This window comes from Parus major, chromosome 5, assembly GCF_001522545.3.
Source record: "Parus major isolate Abel chromosome 5, Parus_major1.1, whole genome shotgun sequence".
NCBI classification, from domain to species: Eukaryota; Metazoa; Chordata; class Aves; order Passeriformes; family Paridae; genus Parus; species Parus major.
In genome coordinates this window covers 26,929,676-26,946,995 of record NC_031774.1, presented here as the reverse complement: position 1 = coordinate 26,946,995, position 17,320 = coordinate 26,929,676, and the positions used below count along the sequence as shown (strand labels likewise).

Here is a 17,320-nt window from a genome sequence, read left to right as displayed (position 1 = left end):
ATTCCATGGATAACACCACCGCTCCTATTCCATGGATAACACCACCGCTCCCATTCCATGGATAACACCACCGCTCCCGTTCCGCGGGCAGCGCCGCCACCTCCCGGCCGCCTGCCCGCCCGGCCCCGCGGCTGCCGTCGGGGAGGGATGCGGGCTGAGCTCAGCCTCCCGCCTGCCACCGGGGGCGTGGGGCAAGGAGGATGCAGGATGGACAAAAGGTGAAACGAGGGACGGAACGATATGCATTTTAACTGAGAAGATTGGTCAGAAATGAGAACGATCCGAAAGCATCGGAAGAATATTTGTAATAGCAGGAAAGGTTTGTTTTCCTTGTAATAAGCGCCACAAAATCCAGGTGGTGCGGTGCGGGCTCCGTGGCCGGTGCCCGGGACGTTGTGTAGCAGGTTTCCTCCAGCTGTGCTCACAGCTGTGGGCCGGCCCTGGCGGTCGCTGGCCGCCGCTCGGGCCGGGCCTGTCGCCGCCCCGCGCGCTCCCCGCTGTCCCCGCGGGGCTCGGGCGCGCGCCCGGCGCGGTCCGTGCTCGCGCAGCGCCCCCTGGCGGGGCCCTGCGGCATTGCCGCTCCCGCCGGAGCCGGCCCTGGCGACTGCGGGGCGAGCACACGAGCCTCGGGTGGACACCGGGAAGGTGTGCTTGCTCCTACTGAGTTTTCTTATTTTCATGTCTACGGGAAGATTATTTATTTGTTTGTTTGTTTGTCTTTGCTGGAGTATTTACCTTGTTCTGGTTTCTACAGTCGCTCGTGAAACTTCTATCTGAAGATATTTTAGGAGTTCTCTCCCAGAACTTCCCATGAATGAAAATACTTACTGAGACCTTACGGAACACAGTGTTGCTGGCCTAAGAAAAAGCTTTTGCTTAACATAGAAAGGATTTTGAGCTTTACTGTTCAGAAACTAAAAGGAGCATGCATGTGTTTCACTGTGTTACAATCCTGTTCTGTGCAAATCTGCCCAGGCAAACTACTGAGAAACACTGTAAAGTCCGAGGTTGTTCCTGCCACACTCACCAGGACACAGCTGATGTGCCCAGGAATATATTTCTGGAGAGCCAAACCAGACTGGGTTTGTCAAGAGTCTGTGGGGACGGTAAAACACTTACCCTGATGCTTGTGAGGTTTCCAGAAGTGAGTGAAGCTGCTGAGTCTCAGGCCGGGGCACTGTTTGATGGCAGTAGGAAAGCAGCAGCACTGTCAGCTTTGTCTCACTGCTGGCAGGTGTTGCACGACAAAGCTCTCTAAAACAAAAGAGCTGCTCTGATCAAGGCTGATCCTCACTATGCAGCAAATGGCTTTATGAAGGCTGTGCTTTGCACTTGGGTAACAACCAAATACCCAGCTGTGCCCATCCCGCTTTCAGAACCTGTTGCTATCAGAAATCACTGCTTCTTTGGAGCAGCCCATCAACTTTTCCAACTCCAAATCCATACTTGTATTGAAAGGAGTTAAATAAAATGTTGGTCTTCAAATTCTTGGAGGGGAAAAAAAAGAAGGAAAATATTTTGCTAGATTCTCTATATCTTAGAATGAAAACAAAATGTTATCTAAAATTCATTGACAGATATTTTGAAGTTCTAAGATACATGGTATCTTAGAACTTTGACATTTGACATTAGATTCAATTATTTAAACTGAAGGGTAGTTGTTCAGTGCTTTCAGCTTCTCAAAATGATTCTTACTTTCAGAGGTTACTTGGTAAAATAAACTTGGAGAATTTACCAGACAGGAAATGTAATTTTTAAATATAGGTATTTAAGAGATTATTATTGTTGTTTTTACTGTTTGTATTATGCACATCCTTGTGAAATCAAGAACAAATAATTTACCTATTTTGAACTTGTAAATTATGGCAAACAGATTTGTACTTGGTTGTTTCAGTGTCATCATTAAATTGTTCTGAAAATTTTAAATACCCACTGTTACATATCTCTGCCCAAACTTGAAATGCTGGAACAAGCTGTTGCCAGCAAAATCAACTGTTCCTTGCCAGTAGAAGTCCCTTTAACACATGGCTTAAGGAGCCCTGCTTAAAATAAGGCCTCTAGTGTTAGTGCCAATACTGTCTCTTTGTTTTGCATGGCACTAAGTAAATTGTCAGCAATTGCTATAGAGTTGTAATGCATTTGGCTTCACCATTGACTAAAAGAAATCGCATGTGCTACCTTAATCCTGCTGGAGAATTGTCTTTGATTGACTGCCACACCAGTACGGAGCTCAGTGAGCCAACTGCACTCCAGGGCAGCCAGCATTGTATGTGATTGAAAGACCTAGCAGGAAAAGGGGTAGGAAAGCTGTACAATATTGATTATTTTATTTTTAGAACAGTGAACTCCTGGAGGGAAGAGAGTTACAGACATTGGGTCATTTAATTTTCCAGGTAATGTGACTGCTACTGCATCACTGCAAACACTGTGTGTGGCTCTCAACCTTTCCTGAAGAACATGAGGGGGAAAAAGAGTAGCAATGTGTCAGGAGGAAGTTGCTTTCTTAGAGGATTTGATGAAGGTAGCTACCCTTCTCTGTAATAGAAATCACAGAAGATCACACTGCAGTTAACACAGAAGTGTGTGATCCTGGGAGAGATCTGTTGTGGCCAGGGCTCTGTAGGAGATTTAAAAATGTACTTCTGCAAACAGAATTACTTCAGAAATTCATAGGAATCTGACATAGGTGAGTACTACAATTCCAGGTCTCTTAGCAAACAAATATTGTGCCAAATCATTAAAATGCTGTAGCTTTCAGAGCACTTTACTGTCTTGCCTCATTCGGTGACATTTACACCTTTTCAGGGAAACTGTTACAACACTGGTGAGGGAAAGGAGAACCTTGATGTAACAGCCTTTGAAATTCAGTTTGTGAATGAGGACGTGGTGTGAAGTGACCTGATAGTTGCATGCTGAAATACACTAGTCACCTTCTACATTTTATCAATTTTCTTGTTTCCTGGAGAAGGAAATTAGCTATTAAAAATATATTAATATATGATTGAAATGACAGAAACATTGCCTTTGATTTAAAGGCTGTGCACATGAATTGAAGTAAAAATGTTTCGTCCCTAACAAGATCTGACACAGGAATCTTCAAAAGCCTCGATTCCAGCAGTGCTCAGAGTTGCTTCCTTTGCTGTTTTGTTGCCAGATCATTTTGACAACGTGAGGAACAGCGCCTAAACACTACTATATGGCAGAGAGCCAAATTGCTAAGCTGTATGAGCCACTTCAGTTGTCTGAGTAATGCAAAGGCAGAGCACCCTGGAAAGCAGCTGGAAATTTATGATCAATTGTAGGTGTACAGGTGCATCTCAACACATCTGCAGTTCTTAGCGATTTGCAAAAGGTGGTAATTTCAGGTGCTACTACAAAATGCTGTTGCTAGTAATGCTGGGAGTGCAAGGTACCGCTTTCCTGCCTCTTGTACACCTCTGTAAGGGCTTTCGAGGCAATGTGCTCCTCCTCTGTGGGTGTTATAGGAGGTATGGATTTGAATGACACAAAGTGTGGAACTGCTAATTCTTTTTGTTTTGCAATTTCCTCCCATACTTGTGGTAACAGCAATTATTGATATGAGTTGTATTTGAGGAGAGAATAAGATTTAGGCACAGGTCACACAGTATATTGCTAATTTAGGTCAAATTCCAACCAAATGAAGTGGCAGCAGTGGGGATTGCACTGGGGTTATGGTCTATCCTGGCCTCTGTAGGGTGTGTGTGTTCAGATTTACCAGCGTGTTTGTTGATGGATGCCAGGCCTGTCTTTAGGTAGCCCAGACATGATGGCAGCTCAGGTTTTCCAGGTCAGGTGAGGGTGTTCAGCACGAGTAAATAAGTGTGGCTGCACTGTGGTAAGGCCACAGCTTGGCATGTCTCAGTGTGAGCAAAGGCCAGAGAGGGTCAAAGCGCTCGCTGAGTGTCAGGTGTGAGGGCTGGGTCAACATGACACAGCTCTGTCCAAATGCAGTGAGAACAGCACTGAGGCTGGTGTAACACCAAACCCTTTATGAGCTGGGCAGGTCAACTGGAAAAAAGAGGCCTTTTGCTGGTATCACTTTTTTTCCAGTTGAGGACCCGGTTTAAGCTGCCCTGGCAGACCTCTTTCACTGGGATTAACTGTGCATCCATTGAGAGGTTTGCTAACTCAGCCTTACTGACACCACTTTAAATCCAGGGCTCTCGGTGAGTGGCATCCTTCTGCTCCTCAGCCTGGCTGCCTGCTTCTAGGTGTTGGTGATGAGAGGGCATTGCAGTGTCTTCAGGCACATCTACTGCTGCCTCCTTTCTTGCCTTGTAAAGCTACCTGAGCTGTTTTCAGATGGGCAGCCTTGTAAGGAAAGAAGTCTGGCTGTGCTATCTCTGAGATCTTAAGATCTAATTTATCTTTGTTACCTGGCTAAATTAGCCCACACAGAGCTCTGCACCATCATGTCATTTATTGATTCCTGCCTAGTGAAAATCTCCCTCTGCAGGTCTGCATTGTGGAGGGACTGTGTACTTTGGTAGCCTGACCAATATGATGAGAAGGCAAAAGTCCCTCTGAATAGCAGGTCAGAGGAAGGAGGTATTAACAGGGTTGAAAGTACACAGGAATTTGGATTTTGCAATTCTAAATCTTCATCTGTCAAATTTTGTATTCCACCTTCCCACCAAGCCTCTTTCTCACTTCACATAGAGTACTATGTTTTCAATTTTTGTATTACAAGAAAAGTAAATTGTAAATTCAAGCTCTCAAGTTTGCAATGAACAAAAAGACTCCTTAGAAACTTTGGCTGCTTTGATCAAAAAGGGGTAACACCCCTGCTGCTAATGGTTGTTAATAATTCACCAACAAGATTTAAAGTGAGTATAACATAAAGGAAAACTACTATTGCAAGAAGCTCAGAGCTGTTGTAGCTTTGATGATGCTCCTTGCTGACACTGAGTGGTGCAATTACCACATGCTGATGAAGGAGAGCTGCAATTACCACATTTTCTGAGTCAACTGCTGAGATTTTTTTTTTTTTTGTTGGCATTGGTATTTATTTATGTACTTACTGTAGGTAAATTTTATAAAGCACTTCCCCAATATTTGTAACAGAATACTAGAGAGAGACCTAGATGTTCCTCTTCTTTTCCCCCTACCATAAAAATTGTTGCTTTGTGTTAAATCACTACTGTGAGCAGTAGTCTGTACTTCCAACTTAGCTGAAATCACTGTGGATGTCAGTGGGGGGCTCTGTGTAAGAAAAATTGTAGCACAGAGTGCTAAAGGCCTTGAGAGATTTTATGTGAAATCACTTTGCCCTTTGTCATGAGGGATGTTAATTTGTTTATTTTTGCAAGCCCAGTGGTAAAAGTGGGAGTAATTAGCCTCTTTGTCCTAGGTTTACCAAGGACTCAGAACTGGTTGGGGAAGGACCCAAGACATTATTTTCATTTAATAGTGTGATTGGCATGATAGGGAACATAAAAAGCAGCTTGAGTGTCTACTCATACACCTGTGCATTTATTTTTATGTCATTTCAACTTCTTGTGATTTTTTTTTCCCCTTGCTTTTCTTATAGAAATATTTAAAGATTTCTCTGAGTTCAGAAGCAAATTGTTTGGAAAATTTGGCGCTAAAATGGGTTCATCTATTTTCAAGAATGAAGTGACAGGAAGGGGGACTTACTTTTACCCTTTCAGCAAAAGACTGTCTAGACTGTGAGTTTGGAGGTTATTGACATCAGAGCCCAGGCACGTGCCTTGTTTGCCCATGGAGTGTGTAGATAAGGTCTAGGAAGGAGTTGAACAGTTCACATTTTTCATGGGAAAAAACAACAAAACAAAACAAAAAAAATCCTATCCCAACCAGACCAAAAAAACTCCCCCTGCCATGCAAAAGTATTTAATATTTTTTAAACAATCAAAATATGTTCAGGGAATATTAGAGTTACAGTCACACTGAAAAAAAATAGAGAGGAAATAACCAAGCAATCTTCTGTATCCTTTTGTAACCAAATATGTATAACACGTTTCCTCATGTTATATCAAGTGGGTTTTTTAAAATGTTTTTAAGACCTCCCTTGCTTCAGTGATACTATCTGCCAGTGCAGTGTGGGGCTGTGAATGATCTGAGATCCAGGATCTCCCAGCCCATCAGCTGTTGGCATCCTGTGGTCAAGGCTCAGCTTAACAAGTCCCATGAGACATGACAAACCTTAGTCCTTGGTCACTGGTGCCACACCTGGCCACACATGGTGTCTCATGTCAAATCCCTGCAGAACTCCACTTGTCAGTGCTTGTCAGCTCTGCCATCTCGGGACACAGCAAAAAAAAGCAGTTGTCTTTCCAGGCCTAAAAAGAAAAATAAAGATGCGTGCATTTGCTGAGGTTTCAGAAATACTCCTGTATTTTTTATTTGTGTACACATACATGTGTGTGTGCAGGTGTAGGCCTTGTCAGGGACATATTTAGTCCATTGGATGACAAGTGGACCACAGTGATCCTGGCTTCTTTGCTCAGAACCAGAGGTACAGACTCCACTCCAGCCAGCAGATCTTTAGAAGCAGCTGGAGGATGGTGCATTGTCCTGTCTGCCTTTGTCATTTCAGCGTGTGAAAGATGGGAAAATCTTTCTACATTTTCTGGAAGAGGTAGAACATCATAGGTTGAGTAGATAAGGTATCAAACACAGGGGTGGTTACCTCACCTAACCAACTGCATCTTGCTGATGGCCTCACACCTTGTGAATTTTTTAATTTATCTTTCAATGTCTTACCATTCATCTGTCATGTTGACAGGCAATGGACAGCAGAGAACACTAGATACTATTAGGGGGTCACAGAGGCTGAAAGGAAAAGGTAGAAAATAGGAATAAATATAAAACTGCTGGTTGGTCTCTAAACATGTAGCTGGATAAATGGTCATCATGAATATGTTTGCATGTAGAAATACAGCTATTCTGTTGGTGTTAAGCAACTTCAGCTTCAAAGAACAGCCTAAGGCAAAAAGATATGTTTCATTATAGATGAGGAGGAAATAGGTGTTCAAAGGATGTTGACTATTCTTGAACTTAAGAATTCTGATTCAGAGGAAATGTAGATGTATAGAGAAGAGCACAGAGAAGATGGAAGCTATTCCTCTACCTGGATTTGATAACACTTCCTATAAGAAAACATGCTCAACTATTTGTTTTTAGGTGATTTCAAAAGCCCTGTTAGTGTACAGTGGAAACATGTCAGAGTCAACAGTTTTCCTTGGGTGTTCTCTGAAAGAGCTTGTGAAATGTGAGACAATACCTATTTGGGAAGGTGAGTTACGTGAGGACCACCCACCAGGCTTAATCTAAGGGAGAGATGAAGATGATGTTTTCTGGAAAACTTACAGATAGAGGTATCTGTGTCTTGGTCTGGCAGATGACAGTGTGGTAAAGGAATCACTCAAATCTTCACTGTGTCTTAGAGGGATAAATCTAAATTTTGTCATTTGAAGAAGGGCATAAATAGTATTTCTAGGTGGGCGAAAGTAGACTGCAGTGATAGAAACAGCCACAAGCAAATGCAAAGCCAATGTGTAAGGGTAACCCTAAAACTTGAAGGTGTTATGGGAGATGACAGTAAGGAGTTTTCATTATGATTGAATATTAATTAGTGACATGGCTATTAATGGTGACAGTAATTAACAAAGGAAAGAAAGACTTGTCATTGTCCCAAGGGTGAGTAATCAGTCTTGGCAGGTGATAAATAATGGTTCAGCAAGCTCAGCAGAAAGATAATCTGTCTGCCTCAGGACAACTGGAGAACAGCTATAACATCTTCCAGGCTCTTGGCAGCATTCAGAAATGACTTCATGTTTTTAACAGAGACAAATTAAAATTCCTGATCTCAAGTGCTGCTTATATTCTGGAGTGACTGATCACAGGAGTTCTGGTTGAGTCAGTGCCTTCAGTTTACTTACCCCTTTAAATCTTTCCTGCCCATTTAAACCTTTCCTATGAAGGTTGACAAAGACTGGGGAACCAGCTTTCAGCACTACTTGAATTTTTCATTGTTGTTCGATGGAAATTGAATAGATTCCTCAGAAGTGTCCTAGAGCTGGGGACATAATCATTCTATGTAGAAACAGAGTGGGATTTAGGACTAAGTCAGGAAGTGTTCCTGTACATCTGGAAAGGGGTCATGCAGAAAGCGCTTCGCCTCCTGTGAGCAAAGCAATGCAATACTGTAGATGATTGTTAGGTATCAGCTCTCACATCACTTAGAAATACAATGACTAAGAGTTCACTGCAAGCCTGTGACCAGAGACCAAAATTAGGAGAAACAGTGGATTTTTTTTTTGTTTGGGGGTGAACTGAAAAACCAAGAATAATTCTGGTTTCACTTGAACCAAGACAGCATTTTGTGATGTTTTGTTTCTAACAATATAGAAGCACTGCAGTTTGAATCTTCTTGAATTAGCTTTCTAACCATAAGTGTTGTGCTCTGTCTTCAAAATATTTGGGATTTTTGTAAAAGATAAAAGGGAAAACCCATGTTTATAAAATAGACTATTTTATTAACAATCTTGTCAAAACAACATGGCTCTGAACATATTTCCCATATGTTATTCAGCTAACAGTGTTCCCTAGATGTCTTCTCATTTAGCAGATAATTTTTCACCCCTTGTACATTTTTTTCTGAATAAATTTACTTTTTACAAAAAACGACATGACCTCAAGATGTGTATGGCAAGGTGGTTTTAGTAGAGAAAAGAAAGTGCTGGCACCACAGCCAGAGGCATTGGTTTGCTGTTCTGCAAGGTACCAACTGCAGTTGTTCAGTGCAAAGAAGTTGATTTAAATTTGAGAAATTGCTGAATGGCAAAATATAGGGAGAGACTACCTTAAGAGGACACAGGAAGAGTTGTGTTGATTTAATGAGATGGAGGTGGGGAGACAAAGTGTCAGCCCTCTACAGAAACAGTCAGGAGAAGCTGTCAAGGAAGAAGAATCATTATTTTCCTTCAATGATAATACAGTTATAAAATGCATATAAATTGCACATTAACAAACTTAGGTTGCAAAGTTACAGGAGGAGTTCAGTCTATTAAAAAATAAAAATAAAATAAAAAAATCTGGGATAACTTCCCAAATAGGATAGTGGCAACAGAAAAGGCTCCTGGGTGAGTTTGGGAGGTGTGGAGAATGACCATACTGCTGAAAATACAAGATTGTAAGTTTGATCCTTTAGTATTTGGTTTACTGATACCTACAAGGCAGGTTGAGACAATGCCCAGCTGCTGCTTGTTGATCACATCTGTTTGCCTAATATTTATGTGAAATCAGCTGCTTCCCTGATCTTCAGGAGCCCTGCTGATTGCCTGCAGGGGGCAGGTCTGTTGTTTCACCTGCCTTGGGTGGGAGATGAGGTAGGTCAGGTCCATATTGCTGCCTGCTGCTGAAGCCTGACTGAAGAGGGTTTATTGGTGACCTTTTTAGTGTTCTGGGTCAACTTCCATTGTCAGGGGAGTGGGAGCTGCTGTCCCTTCTGCGTGGAGAAGAGGTCACATTTCTAATGGGAGTTTCACCTGTATGGGAGAGTCAGACCTGCAGATAATTACAGGGACCTGGGTCACTAGCAGTGCCTGTTGTCTGTCTCTGTGGCACATTGTGACTCCTGGTCTTTATTATATTTAAGGTTTGCTGAGGGCATGGGGATGCTTTGAGCCTGTGGAAAGCAAAATGTTCTTCTGGAGCAACCATTGTGGTTAGGCTTCTCTTTAAAAGTACCATCTATGTCTGAGCTCAGAAGTGCTCCACACAAATAAGATCATCTGGGATTTGTTTTGTAAGCCTGAAGAAGATTGGAATAGGCTTTGAGCAGCCTGGTCTAATGGGTGGCATTCCTGTCCATGGCAGGGGAGTTGGAACTGGATATGTTTAGGTGCCTTCTAGCCCAAGCCAATCTATGATTCTATGAAGTGTTACTGGGGCTATTAGCCCTACTGTCTGTGGATACAACTGTTTCTCTAGAAATTGTCTGTATGCTGAGAAGGGCTTGGTGTTATGTCTACATCCAGACAAGGCATTTTCAGGTTGTGATGAACACTGTTGTAACTTATGGGCTTGTCATATTACATCCAAGTGTCTTTGCTGATTGCTTTTGACTTTGGAGAACTCCAGTTAGCTGACTTCTACACACCATTATGTTTAATTTTAAGCTTAACTTTCTGAGTATGTGATTTAGCTAAACTTTTCTGCCCTGTCACGATGTATTTTGGTAACAGGCCTTCCTACTGAACAGTGACAAGTTTTCTACTTCTAATCTCCATGCAATCAGCAGAGGTTGTATACATGTAGAGGATCCATCCTAGAGAATGTGATGTTCTTTTTAAGATAACAACAACTTTCATTATAATTGATGGGCCCTGAAAACCAAGTGAATTTCCTGATGGATCTTAAAGGCTCACTCTCCCCAGCCATCATTCAGTTTGTGTGATCACCACCAGGGGACTGCTTACAGGGGCTGTGGTTGGAGGCACTCTGAATACCGCCTCCTTCTCTGAGACATTGCTTGTCTGTGACATAAGCAAGGCCTTCCTGTCTGTTTCAGCTGTCTACATCTACACATTATAGGTGTGAGGTGCCAGTAAATGCTTCTTCATCTCCTTGCAAACCAGTGCTTGCAGAAACTGAACTGTGTATGCTGAGGTGAGAGAGAAAAAAAATAGGAGAGAACAGTTAGAGGGAACCATTAGACTAATATCTGATTTCAGGTGTACTTCTATTGCACAGAAAGCTCCAGGGGACTTAGTACCTGCCAGTAACCATGTAGCTGCAGTGTGGCACAAGAAGGAAAAACATTCTGAAACCTCAGTGAAAATAAAGAGCAAGATGGAATAAAGTTCATGTCAATTCTATTGTGTCTATCTCAATGTTCTTTCTCTCTCTAGGGCACTCAAACCCTGTGGTCTCGGTGTCTAATGCTTTCTTATATTTTTGTTCATTTGTTTGTTAAGGTTCTGATATTGTGCAGTGGCTTATGAAGAACCTCAGCATTGAGGATGCAGGTAAGGTGACCACAGCTGGGGAGGAGAAGTAGGTGCTCCATCTGTTTTGTGTGTGTCATTAGACAGTAAATACTATATTGCTGCAGTCTGAAATGCCAGTAAAAAAACATAGTTAAGTGTTGGAGGGAAGGAGGAGAAAAGAGTTAAGAGTCAACATCTTAATTACGTCTAATGCCTTACACTGCAACACACTGAAATACCATTGCAGGAGTTTTAGCCTGTCTGTGAAACTGTTGCTACCTGCAGAAGACTGATTGACTTCAAAAAGAAATTGGTGGATGTGTGTGGTTAAGCAGGCAAATGCAGCCTCAGGTTTTCATGGCGTGAAGAAAGGTAGCCAGAGCTGACAGGACATAAGTGTCTGTGTCATTCTTGGCCAGGGTCACAGAATTTGGTAATGGTTTTTAATTTATCAAAAAAAGCAAATAGATAAATCAGCAGGTAGATAAATGGATAATCAGCCATAAAGAGTGATCAGTGCATGGGCACAGTCCAAATAGTTCAACTCTTCAGATAAACCAAAATCACTTAGGCAAGTGAAGACCTGTTGAGAAGGGGAGAAAAGATCTGCAGGTCCAGAAGTTTCTTTTCCTTTTCAGGAAAGGGAGAAAATCCAGAATCTCACCTACCAGTTTTTAAGCTGCCTTACTCTCACCATGTGAAAACAGAGATAGAGGCAGTGTTGGATCACCAGCAGGGCATCCCTGTACTCAGATCCCTTCTCATGAGTCCTGTCAGGTCCCAGATCTGGATTTCAGCTGCAGACAACAGCTTTATTATCTATCTGGACATGCATGAGTAGATGATTTTTCAACTCTGTGAAAGATGATGCAGTTTCTGACAGCTGGCATTGCTTGAAAATCTGTGCAAATGTGCCTCAAAAGGTTGCCTGGGCAGCATTAGGATATCTAACTCCCCTTTGCCACATTTTCTCTAACAAAGGGCAATGCTGCAGTGCAGGGATGTATCTTTATGACTAAATATCCTGATAATGAACTGGTGTTGCAGGTGCTTGTTGGATTTGGTAGAAGCAAGTGAGAGTCACTGATGGAACAGGCTTCCTGTCAGCTGTCACCTGTGATGAATAATGTACTTTGAAGTGAATTTCGTACTCTAGAGCTGAACTGGTGTATGTATTTTGTAAACAAAAAACTAACGGGTTAAACATTTCATCTGTGTTGTAAGGCTGATTTATGCACTCCAGCTTTGCAGGGTTTGGTTGGAAGTAGTAGGGATGTGGTGTGGGTACAGAGAGGCATGTGGGCACCAGATTTCACATGAGTCATCAGCAGAGCTGCAATTGAAAGCAGAGAAATGTGCAGTGCATGTCTTGTTGACACATCCCTGCTGTTTTTTTCTCTTCCACAGGGGAAGCAATACACTTGGGAAGCCTTATTGCTGCGCAGGGTTATGTCTTTCCGATCTCAGACCACGTCCTTACCCTGAAAGATGACGGGACGTTCTATCGTTTTCAGGTTGGTGAGCACCCTGACTCCCTTGTGGCTCCTTCTTCTGTCCCTGCAGTAATACTGCTGACATCACCCACTCTTTGTACCTGAACAGCCATTAGGTCTATGAAGCCAGGGATTGATGCTATCCTCATAGAGGCCCTAGGAAATTATGAAGTCCTGTCAAGAAAATTTGCTTTAGAATCCTAAATCACTCTCATCTATATTCTGACTTTGTTTTTCACATTAATGAATGGCTATGTCTTGTGACTATTTTTGATACCTGAATCCACAGCTGTTTTACTCAGATTTGAACTAAACCAGGAGAAAGAAGATGGCTTTCAAGTCCTGACTCTGATGCAGAATTAAGTGGCCATTCTCCTGTGCAAAATGGACCAGGGCAGACTTAGGAGCTGGACATTCAAGCTTTGGCACAGCAGAAAATCCAATTTTTTTTTCCATCTCTTGCTTACAGATTGGTGTGGGAGAGGGCAAGCTTAAGGCTTTGGCTGTTCTACAAAGGATTTGTAACCTTGGCAATCCCCTAAACTGGGACATCTCTATCCCTCAGTGGTCCTGTGCCTCCAGATGTGCTGAATTTTTAAAGCACCCTGTGCTTGAGTTCCATGCCCTCTCCAAAATCTGCCACTGTCAACTTGCTAGATAACTGAGTGCTTGTGCTGCAACAGCTCCTTCTGAACTGATTGTGTAACTTCAGAAGAAGCAGTAAGTCCAAACTTGGAGTCTTACTGCCTTACCCTGCTGGCTGAATTTGTTTTTCTGTTACATGATCTCTGCCAACTCCCTTATCTTCCTTGTCGCCTCTCTTCTGTTCACCCTCCTGTTCCTCCTTTACATGTTTTTACTCTTTTTTAGCTTTTATTTGAAAAGCCAGTTCTGCTCTTTGCATCTGATGTTGCAGCTGTTCATGCTCACTGCTAATGTGGTATTGTGTTATCGTATGTGACCAATGTCATGGTGAAAGAAGAAGGCCAGGAGATCACAGATGTCCTCTTATCTCACCCCACCTTCTGGTTACAAGGCATCGTTCAGACTCAGATTTTTCATTACAATTCCCTTTCTTTTCTGAAAGTCCTGATCCTCCTGTCATGTAAGACACCACAGAAGCAGGGGTAATACTAGTTGCTATTTAGCTGTATTTTTCTTTTTCAAAAGAATGGCACTCTAAGAACTTGTCCTGTGCAGTTTTCAGGAGCTACATTTTAGTATAACGTAATTTATTTTTATTTTTTTAAGCCTGTGTAAACCACATCATCAAACTGACTGCCTATTGAATTTTCTTTCCTTTTTCTTTTCTTACAATTTTTGCATATTCTTTGCCTGTTTTCATTTCCTCCAACACACCACCTTAGCAGTTTTCTGCAAAAATAACCTGATAGGATCATGCTTCCTTTTCATTACTTGCTACTTGCTTCTTGCTACTTTTTACCTTTAACATGGTCTGTGTGTTAATGTCCTATGCCCATTGGTAGCGTTACATCAGTAGAGCAATGTGTAATCAGTAAAACATCAGTGTTCTGCAATTTGTGTGATCACCAGTATGTTATTTTTCATTTATGTTAAAACTGAAATACATATAGTTATAGCTTGCAATTAATTGTAGCAACTGCAATATGCAGACCTGGACAGGAAACAAAAGCACTAAGTTTAGCAGGACTTCTGCTTTCAGAATGACTCTAAACAGCTGAGTTTTAACCTCTGCCATCTGTTACAACTAAAAAGGAAATTGTTTTTTAGTCTGCCAACCACATTGGTAGCTTCTCCAGAAAAGCAAGGGGTATGTAGCATATAGATAAGACCACAAGGTTTGTCATGCGCTTAAAAAAACAAAAACATTCAGGTTACCTGTGAATTTCTGGGGAAAGAGGAGGTTCTGGGGATAGTGGATAAGAGATCCACGTTCAGATGAGCTGGCAACAGTGCCTGAAATTTCATCAGGACACTGGACATCCTCCTCAAGAGGTGCTTGCATTACAGCATCTCTACCTGCAGCGAGGAACATTAAAGGTTTTTGCAGCATCCTCACTTCTCCTGAAGTCTGTAGCAATGTTTCCCCTGAGGGCAGAATCTGAGTGGTAGATTTTGTGATTCTTCTTTTTGTACTTGTAATGTTTTTCTGCATCTGAATCAGTTTTCATCTCTTAAATTACAAAAATGTGTATTTTTTTTTTTTTTAAGGCACCATACTTTTGGCCTTCAAACTGCTGGGAACCAGAAAACACAGATTATGGTGAGAGTATGATTGTTTCATTATAGAAAGTTCACTTGTGATGCAGAATAATTACTGCTGGCAACCTATGCTGTTCATGTGCAGAGTTTCTTGTCAGACAGCAGCATCAGAGGCAGATATGTGCCCATCTCAAATGCACAAATTGAAGCCCTGGGGTGTCTCAAGCCCATGGAGCTGTAGCCATTGAGCTCAGTGGGGCCAGGATTTTGCTGTTTGTTACCTTCATTCTCCCACAGCCCTGTTCATTTCAGCAGGATTTGTGGCAAGCAGAATACTGGTTCTTGGGAATCTTAAGCAATGTTAATATTGCTTTTGTGGGAGACCATCCTCTGATCTGTTGCTGAATCTGTTTTGCGGATTAATAAAATTTACCTCATCTGGGCACTTATCTGACTGATCAATAAACCAGTACATAACTAACAGCAACCCATGGTTAAAAGTTCTCTGATACATGACATCAGACTTAATTTTGCATTTTTTTAAGATTACCAGATGATAGGGTAAAAGAGAAGACTGAGCATGGTTTATGAGCTAATAAAGTGCAACATGGTGTTTTAAGCATGTGAGTGCCTGCAGACAGGGATAATACATAAAGAAAATATGTCAGTGTTTTTATCTTTAGCTGTCTGCCTGCAATATTGCTGTCTCTTCCAGAACTGCACTTCTTTCACAGTTAAATGATAAAATTAATTGTTGCATCCTGGTGTGGCTTTGGAAGAGGAAGCAAATCCATGTGTGCTGTCATAAACCAGGAGCTTCTGGAAGTCTTTTATCTCATAACCTAAGATTGGTTTAGAACTCCTCCCTGAATAATCAGTTTGGGGTTTTTCCTTCCCATGCAATAATTACTCATCATTATGGATTCTGGAAATCATTTGCTGGGGTGAAGAAGTAGCCTGCAACGGTGTGTGTCATGTGATAGTTCATTTGCAGTACTCATCTGCAGAGGAGCTAGCACAGACTTACATGTTAATCCCAGTGAGGGAACTGCTCAAGGGAAAACATGATACTTTTTTATATTTGCAAAAAAAAATGTTCTGATTTTACAGTCACCCTATATCACTGTGTGAATTGTGCCTAATATGTATTCTGTGAATACCAGAAAAATAACATGACAAGGGTGGTTCTGTATTTTTCCCGAATATCAGATAATTTGTTTTGGCAGGCAGATTATTGTGCTGCAATGGAATTGAGTGGAGCAGTACACCCCAAAATAAAGCCCTCTATGAGCTGACCCACAGCTGGACAAGCTTCAACTGCATTAGCTCTGAGCCCTGTAGTGACAGATTTTCATCTGTCCCAGAAACCTCTAACATATGCTTATAATCAGACTTTGCATATCTGAAGCCTGTACAGATGGAGTCTTCCCAGGAATTAATCCCAAACTAGCAGTAGACCCAAATAAAACTGAAATCCCAGCAGCAATTAATACTTTTTTTTTTTATTTGCATGTGTCCACTTACAGGAGAGGAACTAACTTGATAATGGCAGGTCACTGCCTTGCATGAAAAAACACTGTGAGACAGCTGCCTTTCACTTCATTTGGTGTCTTAAGTGCCTTACAGAGGAAACTGTCCTTGAGATGTGTGACTATAAATGAACTGGTCAGCTCTGGTTGCAATGCGTAATACTGGCTCATTAGATGAATGTTAAAATTACAGAAACAGCATAGAATAGAATTACATGAGTAGCACTGGGCCTCTGTTAAGTTCAGACCTGACTGCATACCCAGAGTCTGCTGTGGACCTTGTGTTTCAGCCTCTAATGGAAATGGGGTGATCTTAGCAGATCCAGGTGGGGCTTTCCCAGAAGGCAGCCTGGGACTGGTTTGGTGGTGTGAACTGGGCTCATCTTGACCCTCAGAATCCCAAACCATGTCGGTTTTATCAGCCTCTGCCTACAGTGAAATGTGACAAGGCTTCTCTTAACCATTTGAAATATGTAAGAATAAGAGGATGGAGCATATTAAAAAATGCTCAGGTCATGCTTTTAAGGTGGCCCATATTTCTGTTTTCACTTCAATATCCTGATATATTTTTATTTTTAATTTGCAGAAAAGAAATGCAGGGATGGTCACTTCGGCATGTGTATTCCCAAACTGCTTATGGGAATGGGTTGCTAATGCTATATCTTTTACCAGACCAAGAAGAAATTGTGCCTTTCTTGGACATCTTGTTAGGTCCTGGCATCCACTCTCAGCACTTTTAAATGAGATGTCCCAGATGTTTAGGGCCTCTGAGATTAGTCGTAAGCCATGTCAGCTGGGTGTCCAGCTCTCTCTCATTCCTTGTGTTGCTTTCTGATGAAAACAAGCCCTCTATGTACTACTTTTTTTTCCTTCTTTGTTTTTGTTTTTTTTTCTTTTTTAAGATCTAGCACTAATAATCTCTCTGTAATTGTTTTCCATTCTGTCTCTCCCTTTAGCCATCTATCTTTGCAAACGGACCATGCAGAACAAAGCTAGGCTGGAGCTGGCGGATTATGAAGCCGTAGGTACACTGCTGCTAGAGTTTAAAGCTGGGGGGTGCAGGGATAGCTTGGCTTGCCAACTGAATGCTGCCATTTTGTGCTTTGGGCTCAGCCTCTACTGTATCTTTTTCTGAGTT

General features: G+C 41.9%; 1 protein-coding gene across 7 annotated transcripts in view; it reads left to right on the top strand.

Annotated features, from left to right (window-relative positions):
• Positions 1-17,320, top strand: part of RGS6 (regulator of G protein signaling 6) — a 259,350-nt gene that overhangs the window by 178,055 nt on the left and 63,975 nt on the right. For 6 of the 7 annotated variants that reach the window (XM_015630847.3, XM_033514924.1, XM_033514923.1 and 3 more), the window contains exons 4-7: positions 10,965-11,015; positions 12,384-12,490; positions 14,663-14,714; positions 17,139-17,203. In XM_015630847.3, the coding sequence (XP_015486333.1) occupies positions 10,965-11,015; positions 12,384-12,490; positions 14,663-14,714; positions 17,139-17,203 (275 nt within the window). Of the gene's footprint in view, positions 1-10,589; positions 10,657-10,964; positions 11,016-12,383; positions 12,491-14,662; positions 14,715-17,138; positions 17,204-17,320 lie in introns of those variants that run through there. The other variant, XM_019007013.2, reaches the window with a different exon arrangement.